Source organism: Heliangelus exortis, chromosome 7 (assembly GCF_036169615.1).
Source record: "Heliangelus exortis chromosome 7, bHelExo1.hap1, whole genome shotgun sequence".
In the NCBI taxonomy this organism is placed as follows: domain Eukaryota; kingdom Metazoa; phylum Chordata; class Aves; order Apodiformes; family Trochilidae; genus Heliangelus; species Heliangelus exortis.
This window is the reverse complement of record NC_092428.1, coordinates 11526146-11543010: the sequence shown is the minus strand read 5'-3', so window position 1 is coordinate 11543010 and position 16865 is coordinate 11526146. Positions and strand designations below refer to the sequence as shown.

At 40.8% G+C, this 16865-nt stretch overlaps 1 protein-coding gene across 2 annotated transcripts in view; it reads right to left on the bottom strand.

The window, feature by feature from the left end:
- The window catches only part of ANTXRL (ANTXR like), a 51367-nt gene that overhangs the window by 25600 nt on the left and 8902 nt on the right, over window positions 1-16865 (bottom strand). For both annotated transcript variants that reach the window (XM_071748831.1, XM_071748830.1), the window contains exons 3-12: window positions 12848-12919; window positions 12641-12712; window positions 10654-10735; window positions 10517-10550; window positions 9093-9172; window positions 8897-8965; window positions 8615-8695; window positions 8425-8485; window positions 1834-1932; window positions 896-965 (exon numbers count right to left, since the gene is read on the bottom strand). In XM_071748831.1, the coding sequence (XP_071604932.1) occupies window positions 896-965; window positions 1834-1932; window positions 8425-8485; window positions 8615-8695; window positions 8897-8965; window positions 9093-9172; window positions 10517-10550; window positions 10654-10735; window positions 12641-12712; window positions 12848-12919 (720 nt within the window). The remainder of the gene's footprint in view (window positions 1-895; window positions 966-1833; window positions 1933-8424; window positions 8486-8614; window positions 8696-8896; window positions 8966-9092; window positions 9173-10516; window positions 10551-10653; window positions 10736-12640; window positions 12713-12847; window positions 12920-16865) is intronic.

Here is a 16865-nt window from a genome sequence, read left to right as displayed (position 1 = left end):
TGGCTTAACTGAGTTGAGGCCTATGGTCTTTATTAAAAAAACCTCCATCCCACCTGGGGCAAAGGGCATTAGGGCAGTGAGTCCTAACATAAAGTCTCAGACATTTGTAATACTACCCTAGATAGCACATGAAACCTTAAGGCTTTTTTTTTTTTTTTTTAAGCCCTTTCTGCAGCTTAAAGAGACAGAACGTGTTTTCTTTTATATCCAAGTAAATCCAGAATACCTGTACTGAGGTAAAGGGGTAAAAAAAAACCTGATATGACAATTAAATTAAAAAGAATCTGGCCCTAGCCACTCTTTAATATCAGAGAAAGGGTGTGAGGAAAAAAAAAACATGACAAAACAAAATAAGCCACAAAAAATGCCAAACAAATTTCCCTCACCAACAAATAGGAAAAGGGAGGGAGGTATTCTCCCTCGCTCCCAGGACAGTATTTAAACATTCACAAGATAAACCAGAGGGAAGGTAGAGCTGTGTGCCTCTCAGGAGCCTGCAGGATTGTGACAGCTGAAAAATAACAAAACTAGCCAGAGCAGGGCAAAACACAAGAATCAACATATACAACAGAAGCAAAGGAATTAAAATCAAGTACCTATTTTAAATCAAAATGAAAAGTTTGCCTGGAAGTCAATTACCTTTTGGTCTGAAAACAGGATATAGGAAACAGAGGAGAAACCACCATTCTATGATGTGGGTCTAACAAGGCCTTTGGTTAAGCTGTGCTACAGGCTCAGCACTGAATAGCTATGCTGGCTCATACTAGGAGAGGATTTGGCACAAAGGAGATGGAGGTAAGCCTGCCACACACACACAAATGTATTTGGGCTCAATAATGACATTCTCATCCAGAAGTCCCCTCTCTCTTGACACATGCTGGCAAACAATACTTACTGTCCAGCATCTTCTATTACTGGGGCAGGACAAAGTAAGTACGTATCATGAACAAGGGTTGGCTTTTCATCTGAAAAGAAATTAATATAAATGTCAGGGATGAAAACAACAAATTGTCCCAAACAGGCCACCCCCTGAAGAAGTGTTAGCACCAATGAGTGCCACAGATTAATTCAGTATATAGACAATTCCCAATTTTCCCCAGTGGTACTGATTCCAAAGCCAAGTACTAGGATGACCATTTTTGTTAAGGCCAGTATAATGTTATAAGACTTGAGATACCACAGCTGAGAAGCAGAAATACGTTGCTCTTCCTAACAAAATTATCAGCCATTCTGAAGCCAGCTTTGAGCAATAATCATCTTGTCTGCCTGACAAGTGCATGCAAACTCTATGCATACTGTATACTCTGGCCTCACAAGCTGCTCAAGAGATGAAAAGTACAGGGTTCAATTTTTTGCCTACCCCCTTCCAAACACACACAAGACAAGACAAGACTGCACTGAAATGGACAGCAGAGGGAAAAAATCCCACATGGTTGGCCATATAGAGGAGACAGACTGAGATGATTCACGACTGATGTTACTGTGAGGAACTGCCCTGCATGAGCACTTTCCTCTGTGGCAGCATCATCTGGAAACAGTCCATGTTTATAGAGGTCAGGTGCAGGCAGAGTCAAAAGCAAGGCAACGGGTGTTTTCCCACCTCCCTGCACTCTGCTGTCCCAAGACTCAGCAGTGGTAATCCTGTTGCTTTTAACTTCTGTTAGGTGTATATCCCTACTCAGCTCCCCCCACATCCACTGCAAGGATGCCCCCAGTGTGGATGAGAGGTGGTTGTGTTACCTCTGCCACTTGTGAACTGACACAGAAATGGGAGACACTGGGACAAATGGAGACAAATGGAGACTGGAGACAAATGGGAGCCTGCAAACTTACTGATAGTAAGGCTGTCATTGAGCTTGAAGTTGCAGAGAACCTGGTTGATATTTCTTGTGTGATAAAAGCCATTGCCTCTCACCACAACTTGAAATGACTCTGCAAGAAAAAAATCAGAAGAGTAATGAAAAATATCTCAAATACACCATTTCCTTCCAAAGTGATCTGAATTACAATTTGACAATGTCTGTTCTCTGCCCTATGCCCAAAACAAAACATTAACACGGACACTTAAAATTCAGCAGCAATGGTCAAGAGAGCTATAGTGGCACTGCTGCTTCACAGAACAACATCTGCTGCCACAAGCTTCCTGTTGACACCCACGCCTTAATGAAATGTGCCAGTAATACTGTGGCCTGGTGTGCCTGATGTCATCTCATGGTTCTTCCATGGCTTTTGGGACAGACACCTTTGTCATCAGCATGTCTTTGACATCAGCATCAGTTCTTCCTCCTACCTCTCCAGCAGACTGCACTTGGCTTTCATCAACAGCACACAAACAGGATTCCCCTCATTAACCCTCCCTGTGCATCTGGTACAACCCCTGGAACAATATAATCTTTCAGTCCACAGAAGAACTGAGCCTGTGCACAGCCCTGTTAGCATCTGCTGTACATAGGAAAAACTAAAGACCCATGTGCTGCAGTTTTTTCTGTGCTTTTCCCTGACATCCCTGCCCCAGAAGCCACCAGGGGCAAAAGAAGAGACCTGTCACATCAGACACATTGTCTGCTGGCCAGAGCAAGCACTCTTAACCCCTGCCCTTCAGCTCCTCTCAACTTCTGTTGCTTCAGTTCTGACAGGGAGAGCGCACCTGTGATTTTTGTCATCACTGTCATAAGCAACTCTGGTTTGTTTATTCAAGCAGGAAAAACATGTCAGGTTTTTCAGCCAGTGTTTCAATAGTCTTTTTACTAATAGTGCAGTTTCACATCTGAGTAAAGCCAACCTAGGAAGGCTGCTGTAAGAAGTGAGATCCCAACTGCACATGCCTGCCACTGTTGGCACCACTGATCATGTTGCAGTGCACTGAGTTTGCTCACACACCTGCAAAATAACCCTCTGTTTTTTGCCAGAGAGATCCATAAGGTTATCTGGTTGGATGAGCATCTGCTGGGAATAGAAGTGTGCAGAGGGATGGGACAAAGAAAAGTGGTAGCAACATGAGATGAGTTTCTATCTTTCATGAAGATCAAATAATCTTCAAGCAAAATAAAAATGCATAAAAGTTCTTCACTAGCATCAAGTAAAACCATGGGCAAGTCCACAGGCACTACCAATTATACTCTGAATATCTAAAAATGAAAGGAAAACAATTTTGATAGGACTGAGGGAAGCAGTACCTGATTTTTAGGGATATGAGATTTGGCTTTACATATGATGCACTGCCATGCTATTTGTATGCTTTGGAAGAAGGGCCTGATACTGGATTAGTGGCTGAAATACATATTCAGATTAGTCTGCCTGCTCTTTATTATCAAGTTACTGCAAGGTGAGCTAGTATGAGGATTTGGAGTTCTTTAACTCCGCCATACAAACAGCTTAGCATCATCGAACCACAGAATGGTAGGGGCTGGAAGGGAGATCATTGAGACCAAACCCCCTGCCAAAGCAGGAGCACCAAGGGCAGATCACACAGGAAAGAGTCCAAATGAGTCTTGGAAGTCTAGAGAAGGAGACTCCACAACCTTTCTGGGCAGCCTGGTCCAGTGCTCTGTCACTCTGACAGTAAAGAATTTTTTCCTCATGTTGAGAGAGAATTTCCTGTGCTTCAGTTTGTGTTCATTGCCCTTTGTCCTATCACAGGGCACCACAGGGTTGCAATCCTTCTTCTTGCCTTGCTTCTTTCTTGGACATTATGGGATTCTACCATGTCATGATCACTTCCACCAAAGCTGCCCCCAACCTTCCCTTCCCCACCCAGACTTTCTTTATTCATTAATACAAGGTCAGACAGAGCACTGCTCCTTGGTGGCTCTTCCACCACCCACATCAGAAGTTATGGTCAATGCACTGCAAGAACCCTTTGGACTGAGTATGCCTGAGTTTGGGTTTGTTCTTGGCAAAACCACATTCTCATTACACTGAGGTTTAATGCAACTCAAGGTGAATTGGACAAGAGCATGGAGAAGCTATGATCAAACACTGGAAAACCACACTCTGGCTTCACTCATGGTAACTTCCCCTTAGAGCAGAGCTCTGAACTGATACATGTAAGGAGCACAGGAATCAAAGAATATATTTTCTTTTTCTCCTCTTAAAATACCTACTGGAGTGCGTATTAAGGTGAAACACATGCTTTGGCACTTTGATGAAGAAAACTCATCAAATTTGAGACTTCACTGAGCACATCAAGACCCAAACACATAAAGCCAGCATCAGAATCTCTTAAAGAGAAGGGTTACATCTCCTGGTTCCTACTGGGGGTGGAGGGCACTTTCTTTAAACAAAAATGGAGTGCAGGGCAGATTCAGCTGCTTCTTAGTCCAGTAAGGATATGGAGTTACCCTAAGTCTGATGTACGCTTGAGTTACTCCACGTTTAACCCAGCTGACATGCTGAGAGTTATTTTTGACAAGCAACCATTTTCTTTGACAGCAGAGCTGAGTGTCATGGTCAGCCCTGAGGGCAACTGGGCATCTTTCCACCCACAGAACTACCTGCCTGGGGCCAAGCATTACCCCATACTCACCTGGAGCCAGCCCACTCCACAGGGACCTGAACACCCAGCTAAGAGAACTGCTTTTTGTCTCTCAATTCTGTATTATAAAAGTTACTTCCTGAAATAAAACTGGAGGCAGCTTTATTTGCCTCCCCCTGTCTTGAACAGATGGTCTTATGAAGTAGCAGCCACAGAGATATAATTGAAAGCTATTGAAGTGACTTTAAAAAGAGGCAGCAAGTAAGACACTTTCTTTTAAAAAGACACAGCAAGTAAACACAAAACATTGAAGGCAAAGGCTACATCTAGACCATTAGTCTTGCAAGGTCGTTTACTTCTCTTGCCCTTCTTTCCACAACTGCTACAGTCAGTTGTGAATAACTGACCTAGGAACAACCTGTCCACCAACACAAGCTGACAATACAGTCTCAATACCAGACTTGCATGGACATGTTATCAGCTGATACCGATTTGGTTGTTGCTGTTAAGCTGCTGCCCCTTTGGATGCTCCAGAGCATTCAGATGTTCTGGATGACGGCCTGTTGAAATGGCTAATTCCATTTCATTTTGCACCCTGGCTCTTGCTGCGTCCTTTTCTTCCTTAGTTACTGTCAGATGATAGATTGTAGCTTTTGACAAGACAGCGAAGGGAAAAAGGTCAGCACTGAAATAACCAGGCAGTGCTGGCAGCCAGATGGTAGGTTGAAGCTGGTGTGCACTGGCTGTGCTGTCGGGTTCGCTTCTGTGCCTCTGATGAGAAGCTGACGGCTTGGATCCATACCTGGGAGTTGATGTGGCCACTAGGATGCCACATCCAACAAAACCTTTCAGTCACATCTGTGTACTGTAAGCATAATCAAAGCAATGATGCTGTCAAACGGGATATGAGGCACCTCCAATCCTGCACTGATAGCCTGTTTACAGGCAGCACGTCTTGGTCACTTTCAATCAGAGGGAAAGAAGGACCCAACTACCTTTTCTCCACATTGAGGATGATAAATTTGCAGGGTCAAGAAGTATTAAGCATCAGACAGCTGTCATAACAGCACAAGCTCAGTTTGTAAATGGACTTGCCAAATAGTTTCATCACAGAGTCCTACATGGATGTCATTTCAACAGCAATTTACCAAACCTCTAGCAAATCAAAAAGAAAGCAGCATCTCCAGTAACCACTAACACAGTGGAAATGAGGAGTAGCAAGAATGGTTACAAAGAGTGGATCAGAGTTTGCTGTATGCCCTGATCATGACTGGCTTACACTAAGCAACACAAAGCCCTCCCTAAAAATTAGTAACAATGCTAAATAAAAGCACCTCCTCAGTCATATAAGTTTCATAGAAAACCCACCAACAGAGCCATAGTTCAAGGCTGTAAACAAGCAAGCTTCTTTATTGGAGAACGTGGCAATATCTTTCAAAAGGTCTACCACTTTTGCATCAAAATTTTGAAATGCAAATTTCAGTTACTTATTTTTTAAAAAAAAATAAATTCCAAACTTAGAAAAAAAGGAGGAATGTTAAATTTCTAGAAAACGTTATGCTCTAATTTTCAGCCAGTTCTAAATGCAGGTGCATATATACTTCTATATAGAATTCAATGGTTATATATATCTTACCTATACCTTATAAGTAAACTCCATTAGTAATAGCCTAAATAAAAAAATGCATTAAAATTCTGAAATTAATTCATAGGATTCAGTATTTTTGCATTAGTGTAATAAATTACATTAATAAAATAAATCACATTACAAATAAAGTAGAACTGTATCCAGCTGTCCAGTGAACATGATTCAGAATCTGGATTCTCACTACCATAAAAAATGTTGTTCAATCCCAGGCAAATCCCTCAGGTGAGAGTGCTGCACAGAACTATAAAGATGAACCTCTGGGGATGTTGAAATAAGTGGGATAATAAAGGATAATAAAGCCACACACAAGTACAAATATTTGCAGCCCCAGGCTGTAAAACCTCTTGCAGCAGTTCATTTCAACTAAGGCTTGCAGGACCACACTGATGATAAAAATCTTTTACAGGCTTGATTCTTTGAGCTAAAGACCATTTAAAATATCAGTATGCAGCATTCAGAGCTGCAGTTTTGGCTTCTTTCTGCTTTCAAGCTCCCTGATGCTATAAGCAAAGCTTCAAGAAGGTGAGACCCAAGTTTTCATCGCCAGACTTCACCATGTGCCAGCCCTTCCTGGATGCCTTTGTCAGCCTGGACAGGACAAAACTCTGAATATAAGTGAAGCTTCACTTCAGTGCTGCCTGATTTTTTATATTGGTCTTATTTGAAAGCCCCAAAGACAATGAAAAATGTTTACAGATGCAGCTGTTGAAATTTTCAGCAAGTAATGCAACAAGCTTAATCTTTATTGTTTCTTTTTGGCTTTGTTTGTTTTGTTTTTTTAAGGGGGGAAAATGATTCAGTTTATGTCTATATTTTAATCACGTTTGTGATAAACTAGTTACCTACCAAGCTCGGCAAAAAAAAAAAAAATGAAGTGGTTTGAACTCCTGAATCAGAAATAAAACTGATTCCTTAAAAAAATTTATTTTTTCAAGTATTTTTGAAAAATATTTTCAATTTTCCATTTAAAAAATAGTTTCAAACTCAGCTTTCTGATACTCTTAAAATTGTTCCAAACAATTACAAGAACACTACTGCAATCCTTCCTACTGGAACACTCACATTTTCATGCAGATAATGCAATTTTTGTTGAACAGAAAAGCTGGTAATAAATTGTTACGCAAAAAATTGCCTGGTATAGCTTAAGCTAGGAAAAAAAAAAGAGAATTTATCACTATGAGATAAAAAAGCTTTGAAATGTCAAAGCTTTAAAACTGTTTTTGATCACCTACAAAAGGAGATTTTTAAAGGCAAAGTAATCTATTTTTTAATCTTTTCTCAGTCAAGACTTACACTTACTTACACTTACTAAGACTTACTTGGCCAATTACATATTTAGAAATAGTTCAAAAGATACAAGGGCACTTCATTGTAATTTGAAATACTCAGGGCAAGAATACACATGGCATGTGGAAAGTAAAAGTGAACAATTTCTCTTCTCTGTTATATTTATTAAATTTTTTCCAAGTTTCCTAATTTTATTTGTTTTCAAGGTCCACTTCCATGCATCATTGTCACTTTTTTAGGTACTCATTTTTGCAGCGTATAAGGAAATGAACACAAGACATCAGATCTAAATAATGATGCCTTAAATTGTCCCTTCCAGCAAATTTATGGTGTCACTCTTATTATGCTGCAACAGCCTCTTAAATAGAACAAAACACAACAAAGGAATTGCTAACATGTTTAGCAATAGAACAAATCCAAGTTGAGTACAGCAGACATGGAAGCCATAAAATTATCAACAGCTCCTCTGGGGATATTTCACATTCACCAAATACATTAATGGTTCTTCCACTGTAAATAAGCAAAACATTAGTCCCTTGGAAAGCATATCAGGTATCTTGGCCTATGCAATTATATTGTATCAGCTTCCAGGAACTTGAAATTTCTGTGAATGTTTTGCAAAACCTTGTTCTAACTGCTGATGGGTCCTGGCAGATTGCAGGTACGCAGTCTTGACAAAAATTTGTGAAACATTTCTTTAGACCCTATAACACCTCTGGCAGTGCAACCACATCACTTCTATCTCCTCCTTCTCTCGTGTACTTTAAAAATAGTACCACCAATTCCCCAAGTGCTACCTGAGCCAGGTCTCCAAGCTGGCATTAAGCTGAAGCTGAATGTTTATCAGCACAATTCTTTTCTGGAGCTGAGAAAGAACAGACAGAGCTTTAGCCATGGCCCAAGGGGATGCTCTAACACATCCATAGGCTTCAGCTCCTATACCACATTAGGCAGCTGCTGACATTTCATCATTGCCTCCATTTGCTTTTATCACACTGTTCTTGTAGAAACTTACCTCCTGCACAAACACTGGATGGCTCAGCTGCTAGGATCTCAATGCAAGATTTCTTCAGAATCTGAAAGATTTAGATAACGGCATTTTTGCTAACAAATTGTTTTTAACTCATGTTTTATCAGAAATTATTATAAATATTATATAAATAATTATAAATAATAATTTTCTGGGTTTCAGAATACCAACTTACTGAGTCAATGGTTCCTCTTAGGGCATAAAAGCCTCCCGTAACTGGAAAAACATGATCGATGCTGTCAGCAACTGTTGACAGCTGCAGAGAAAGACAATCATAATTCATGAGGAAAATAAAATTACAGTGAAATAAACTGGGCCCTTTTATACTTGCTAAAATACATCATATTGACATGAAATTATTTATGCCTCAAGTAATTAAAAAATGCCTTCATCATCTGATGCTATTACTTGTGCAGTTGTATAGCATAAAAAACAAGAAGAAAGCAACCAAAGTTACCTGAGTTTCATTGAAATCTTTCACTCCAACACAATAAACAATAGCTCCAAGGCTTCTGGCTCTGTTGGCCTAAATAAAAAAATAAAATTAATTTTAAAAGTGCCATTAAATGCAAAACCATTTAATGAGTGGAACCAACAGTAAATGCTTACAGGGCTGACATTAGGTAGTTTGGGTAAATGTGAAGGTGACTTACTTCTTGTTCTGCATAATAAAACTGAATGTCTTGCAGTTCTCCATCTGTCAGAGCAATAATAACACTGGCAGTCCGAACTCCTACAGGGAGGACAGTTAACAGGTTGTGTAGGTATGACACAAAATTCAGAAATGAAAAGAAAGTTTGAAGTGAAACATTCCTTTTTTTCTGACAAATAAACATAAAACTGTAAGGCCAGGCTGTCAGCCTGATTTGCATGGACTTTACTGCAGATACACCAGCTGAAGGTCAGATGCATAAGAGGATGCAATGAGCCAAAAGCTGTGCAGATTATTACCACCAGATCATGGGAGGGGGAGCATTGCTCTAACAAAGTCCACGCACAAACTTCCCCTTTTTTTGTAAAATACAGCACCTGCAGAGATTACAGCTGGATGCTGCATGTGGAGAAGTGGCAAAATGGATCAGCAACAGGGGAGAGGTTTCTTCTCATCTCATGACAAGCACATTTACACAAACCTTGCCCAGAGACTATAGTAAGAGGCACCTTTGCAAGAGGCTTCCTGCCATCCTACCTTCCCCTCCAGCACACTTTGAAAGAGCTAATCCTCTGAACACTTGTTTCTTCCCTGATATTTTAGCAAATAAAACATCTACTCCTTTTTTCCTTCCTATCACCTTACAGAATAGTTGATTAGTTCTTAGCAGTATGTTAAAAACAGGTTAAACAGTTTTCAGATGGGCTATTCAGAACCCTTAATTTTGCTTGCAGAAGTGTCTGAGAAGCCATGCAGAGTTCCTGCTGGAGATTCTACACTCACAGCCTATTTTACTAAGAAGGCACTGACCCATTTCTCAATCTTCCGAAGAGACCATCAGTTCACAAAAGAGAGCAACATTACACCAGGGTACAAACCAGGCAAGAAGTGTCCAGTTTAACTAATCAGACCTTCTTTTGTCACAGACAATAAAACAAAATAAAAAAAAATTGAAAACTTCCTTTTTGAAATTTAGTGAAAATTTACATTTTAGGAACTCAAATTGCTCCCAAATCTTCACACTGATGCAAAAATCTTAGCTGACTGCATTCATACTCACACTACGGAAAATGAGGACATGGGCACCCAAGGTAGACATGGCTGAGTATGTCAGGACAGAAGGGTGCAGGAAAATCTGAGTATTCCTGTCTCCAGGGTCTAGGATGGGCAGTTCTGCCTGTAATGCTTTGCTCTGTATTCTGCACCAGGTTGGATCTGTGATCATCTTCATCTGCCCTGGTTTTATTAAGCCATGACTCACACATTAAAAAAATAGAGCTGTAGTCAAAATGGAATGTAGTGATTGTGTAACACCAATTTCTTCTCCAACACTTCTCTCAGCAGGTTTACTGCAGGCCATGTAAAAAACTATGATTCCTGTCTTTTCAGTACAGATATATCACCTGAGTGATACACAATGCTTACCTCCATAGATTTCCTGGTAAATCTGCTCATTTGCCTGCAATGTAATGTAGAACATTGTTAGATCTTAAGTCCAGCTGCATCAGGCAAAGCGAAGTTAATACATATAAATCAAAGAAGGGAAGGACTGTGATGTGTACCCTCTTAAATCCTTCATGCATGACTGTGTCTCCTCCAGGCACTTCATACTGAAGAATGTCGAGCCCTCGTCTTATGGCTTCCCTTTGGATAAGAAAAAATTTATTAAAAGTTCTGTTTTGGTTTGTTGACATTATGCACCCTGTCAGTATATTGCAGAGAGTGCATACACACCAGATAAAACATTCATAAACCAAAGATTTTGCATAAAAACCACCAATTTTCAGCCACTCACAAGAACACAAAACTGTACTATCTGGCTACCATTTTAAGGCTGCAATTCAGTCCCTGCTCCCTGTTCTGGTACACTGTCAGGCAGGACAAGATTGAATTCAAGCAAATACCAGATGTTAAACTCTGAAAAACATAAAAGCTTATGATCCTGTCGTGCAAATGGTATAAATAAAAACTCCATATTCAATCAATCATCAGGACAGTTGGGTTTAGGACTTTTCCATTATGAAGACGGAGGCCAAAAGACAGGAGAACGGGATGAGAATAATAGAGATTTCCTATCCTAGACCAGGGACTTATCAACTTTCTTGGGGTTACTGCTCCCTGGTAAAACTTAGATGCCATGACCTCTGTTGCATTGTTTCTTCCTCCACAAACACATACCCTGTTTAACCAAGAGGATCACTCAGGGAAATTAATGATTCAATCACTAAAAGACCTGATCCTTACCAAAGTTTGCATGTATTAAAGGAATATAAATAAGGTCAAATCATAAAACATTCAAAACATTCAAAAGACAAGGTGTAGGAAGTCCAAACATCAGACCCAGGTGCCAGGGTTTTTTTGGGTTTTTTTGTTTTGTTTTGTTTTTTAAGAGGTTACTGAGAATCTCTCTAAGCTCCATTTTGCAACTGGGCATTTTAGGCAGCACAGCCCAAATCACACAGGAAACAGGAGCCTATGTGCAATGAAGATAAAATCAGAAGCTGGAATTGAGGGTGTCCTTAGGGCAAAAAGCACATTTTTACTCTTTCAAAACATAAAACAAGATGAAAAGACACACAGGGTGACCCGTGCAGACAACATGAGTCCAGGAGAGGGATCATTTTAATACATATATTGCAAAAGGGTTACTGTCTACTTTCCACCTCACAAAAAGCAAATCTACCTGGGAGAAGTAAGCAAGTTTGACCCCAGCAGGGTTTCTGGCTTCAGATGAGACCCTGGAGTACAAAATAGAGAGGGACTTATTCTTTCAAGAGCCTCCTTTGTGTATAGGCTGCACCACACTCACACAGACAGAGGCAGCGACAAAAACAAGGGCTTTAAAATTAAATGAAGGAAAATACTTAGATACACTTCCATGACAAGGATTTTCATGTGAGGCAAATTAAACTCTAGATTATTTTGTGGGTTTTGTTTTGAGTGGTTTTGGTGAGGTATTTTTAATTTTTAGTTGTTGTTGTTGGGTTTGGGTGTTTTGCTGCGTTTTTTTGGTTTTAAAGAAGATTTGACTGTAAAGGTGGCAACAATTTTTGCTTCTTAAGAAGGCTGCTGTTTGACTGTGCAAGCCACCTCTGGCACGGATGCTGTATGAAAGTGCAAGGCAGTGCTCCAGCACTGGGTATGACTGGCTGCTGGCATCAAGTTCAGGGCTCAAAGTACTTTCACAGTCTTTTGCTCATAAACTCGGGGTCTGAGATGTCTTTCACAAAAACTGCCCTTCCTTATTTGGGTAATTAAGAACAGCAGGAATGCAAATGAATCCTTGACTGGAAACACAGTTTCTCCCTGAAAAACTGCAGGAAACAACAGGCAGCCCACTGCTACCTCTTTCTTAACAGGCTAAAAAAAAAATTATAATGGGAGATCCAAAGACTTTCTAAGCCCTCTTCCAGTTGGGAGCAGCGGAAAAGATTTCAGCTGGTGCTACACTGAGTATTGAGACAGAGCTCTGAATTCTGGTTTTGGGGCCACTTGCTGTTTGAGGGAGGGATGGGAGGTATTTCCTGATGAAAGCTGTGGAGTACTTGCCTGTTTTCTGTTAGTTTCATGATCGTAGTGCCTCGTGAAGAAAAAACGATGAAAGACATCCTCAACAATGGACTGAAACAGAAGAACAGGCCAGATCCATGTCACAGAAATACATTACTACAGTAGATTTGTATTTTCTAAGAAGCAGTGACAAAGCCATACATTATATCTATAGCAAATTCAAATACCATCTTAAAAAAACTTTACCTTATGAACTTCTCAGCTAGGCTTTCCACAAAGGAATAAATTTCTGTCCAGTGATTTTTGACACTTCCAGACCTGCATACAAAACATAATTGATTACATTAATCTCATTTCATAGCAACATTCCTTGTTCCATTCTGAATTTTAAGCCTGGGCTACTCCCAAGGTGGTTAGGGACACAAATTTCCTAAAGGTCCATGGAGACAAGTCAGATAACTCTGTTGCTTCTACAGGAGTTGTGCTGGAAGCTGTAACAGGAACCATCATGACAAAACCCACCTACCCAAAGAGAAGAAAAATAGGTCTGAAACGGCTTACAATACAATTTCTACACAAGTTCAGTAACTCTTCCCTGTGTTTTTTTCTCGTTTTAAAATACTAATATTTTATTTTATTTTAATGAATCATACTTGAGTTCACTAAATCTCTTTTAGAAGATTATTTACTTTCCTAGAGCACAGCTCTGCCCTTGCAGCCACACAAAGTGTTGACTTATCTCCTGTTCTCGCATAATGTGTGGGAGAATGTTTCCATGAATTACTGTTTGTTTCAAAAGAGAAAGTTTTTGAAGTAATTCCAAAGGGAAAGGCAGTGCCCAAAGCTAATTCATTGGACTAGCATTCTGGAAAGTCAGTCTCTGGCTCCACTCCAGATTTTTCTTGCAAACCCGGGTAACTTAGCTACATGCACAAACCTACACATTTATGCTGCGTTCCCTAAATACAAAGCTGCATTACTGGCACTCCCTGGCTTTTTCTGCTTGGGCTTGCTTTTTCATCTGGTGGGACTCAGGCTTCAAACACAGCCTTGCTTACAACAACTCTACAGTAAATGATAGGTGATTTCTACTGTGTGGAGCTATTCCATACACTTTAAAACCTTTAAAAATGGTACAAAGCATGAGAAGTCAATTATTTTAAAACCCTTCCCTAGCACTGTGGTGTCTATGACAAAATGGCTCATTTGCTTTCCTTTCCAGGCAAACTCATGTATCATGTGTCTCAGGAAGAAAGATAAATAAAATACATTATATACAGAAGGATTGGGGGGGTTTAGATGCAGAAGAGCTAAGCAATTTATAAAACTTAACTATCACAAAGCATTGAGTTTTCCCACATACTGCTAGACATTTTACTTGTAAATTGTTTAACAAAAAAAAAACAAACCCAAAAAGGCAGAAAATCATAGAATCACAGAATCGTAATGGTTGGAAAAGACCTCAAAGATCATTGCATCCAACTGTCAAATCCCCCCCCCCCAAAAAAAAGAAAAAAAAAATTACCATCTGACTAGAGCACATCCTGAAGTGCCTCACCTACACAGTTTTTAAATACTTGTAGGTATCATGACTCCACCACCTCCCTGGGCAGTCTGTTCCAGTACCTGACGACTCTTCCAGTAACAAAATTCTTTCTAATATCTAATCTAACCCCTCCAGATGCAACTTCAGGCCATTTCCTCCAGTCCTGTCACTGTTCACTTGAGAGAAGAGGCCAGCACTCACCTCCCTACAACCTCCTCTCAGGTAATGGTAAAGAGCAGTAAGTTTTCCCTTCAGCCTCTTCCAAACTAAACAATTCCCATTCCCTCAGCCTCACAGGACTTGTTCTCCAGACCCTTCACCAGCCTGGTTGTCCTTCTCCAGCAGCTCAATGTCTGTCCTGTAGTGAGGGGCCCAGAACTGCAGACAGGACTCCAGGTGTAGCCTCACCAGTGCTGAGCACAGGGACACGGTCACTTCCCTTCTCCTGCTGGCCACACCATCCCTGGTACAAGCCAGGATGTTGTTGGCCTTCTTGGCCATATTACAAACAAGATCCCACCTTACAATTCTCAGCTCTACTGTGGGCTTTCCAAGAGACACTGTGCTTGTCACTTCTGCCCCTGCACAGAAACCCACCTCGTATGGCAGTGCAATGGTGCTGGTGGAATGGGGGAAAAGAGCAAAGATAAAGGGGCAAGGACTGAAAGGAGACACATTAGCTAGAACAAGCTTGCTCATGGAACCCTGTGCTTTCATGCTACTCTTCTGGAGAACTGGTGATTATTAATTAGCAGAACAAACTGGCTACCGAGGAATAAAGAAACTGCCAGGCCCTGAGGGAGCCTGGGGACTGTCAAACCTGCCAAACTCACCAGTAACAGTGGTTCTAAGGCAGATTAAACAAAAATTTACAACAATAAAATGTTTACTAAACTATATACTATTTTGTCAAATGCTGTCAAATATTACTTCCAACACTGACAAACATAAGCTGCCCAACACTATTGAAATTACTGAGGCATTTCACTGTTCTTGGGGTCTTATCTTTTACACTGTAGGATCATTCTTGTTGGCAACATAAACTCGTATGCTGATCTTCATGGCTGAATGAGACTTGAAGGTGTTTACCTTGGTTTCCCATGGCAAATGAAAGGCTCCAAGAATAGTCCAGGATCCTTTCTGAGCATGGCCAGTTCTTGTAAGCCATACTAATTTTTAACTCTACAGTTACCAAACCTAGAGAAAGCACAAGGTTTTCAGTGATGTTCTACGCCACAAGTTATTCTTGGACATTCACAAAGCATGATTTTCATGGCAGTTGTGGTGCTCTTGCTGCTTTCCTTAGAACCTTACAATAAGAAAAAAAACCTCCTGAATCAGAGTACCTGTGCTAATAAGAGCCTCAGACAAAGATGGCATATTGTTGCAAATTGACACAAATAAAAAAACACTAACAGATTCCTTGCCTGGTATGTTTGGCCATCAAATAATACAGCCCTGCAAAATTTCAAAGAAACTGTGAAGATTTCTAAATTATGAGGAAAGGCAAATGAAGCACCAAAAAGAGCACCATTGTGCAGAAAAAAATCACTGTGTACAGGACACACTGTCATCTACCCTCACCAGTAACTGGGGTAAGCAATGCAACCAAGGACACCTACACATCCTGCTGTAAAGGTCTGTAGCAGTGGATCCCCCAAGCCAGCACTGTGGCAGTCTGCAAAGAAAGATAATGTTACAGACAACCCTATCTTGTTGGGTCATGCCTTAGAGACTTCCTGCTTTTAAGGTCATCAGCTACCTGGTTCAACTCCTCACATCATCAATCAAAGTGATCACTATCACCCAGCTGAGCCCCGGGCTTCTTCCCTGTATTCTCTGTCCCACTGAAGAAGCTCAGGGAGCCTGACATTCTCTGCAAAGTACCAACCACCACAAGCCAAAGATCTCTGGGGATACTGATCCATAGCTTAGATGCAGTTTATGTGTCTTTCAATGTCAAGAGGGACAGTCAGATTTCAGACTTTAGAGGCTAATTAATTCTCATGGCACAGGAAAATGCAAAGCTATAAACAGCTGGAGTGGGTAGCTGGGGCATCACAGAAAATATTTCAGGACCCGGTTCTGCTGCCAGTTCCACTGGGATGAACCTGGAGCAGGTTCTGAGAATTAGCAGAATTTCCCCAGGTTCATACACCTATATCATTGGGAACAGAACTAGGCCCAAACAAAGGGAAAAAACCCACAGGAGTAATTTGTTGGAAGCATTCTCCCTGCTCCAAAAGCTCTTTTCCCACTACACAGGAGTCAATGAGAAGAGTCAGCAAGCCACGACATAGAAAGGAATGTGCTCCAGGTCTCATCCAGACTCAGCTCAGGAGCAACTGCTGCTTTTGCTGTTTTCCTGTATTGCTACCACTTGATGGGAGGAGGAAAGAGGAGGTCAGTGAGTATTACTGGGGCTGGAAGGAAGTGATATGATTGCAAGGCTTGATTCTCCTCTTGCTTACTTTGGAACAACTCCTTCTAGCTTAGTGGAACTCTTTGTTGGTATAAAAATAGTGAGAATGTTTGAGTCATACCTGCCTCAATCTGTGGGATTTTACTGCTGTTAGAGAAGACAACAAAGGCCAAGACAGGCTGAAAACCTCATCTTCCTAGCAGCCTTCTATAAGCAGCAGAAGCGGGAGACAGAGTAATCAAGCAACATAACCCAAGCATATAAGGTGCCACTTTCAGCCCAGCTACTTCAGCAGG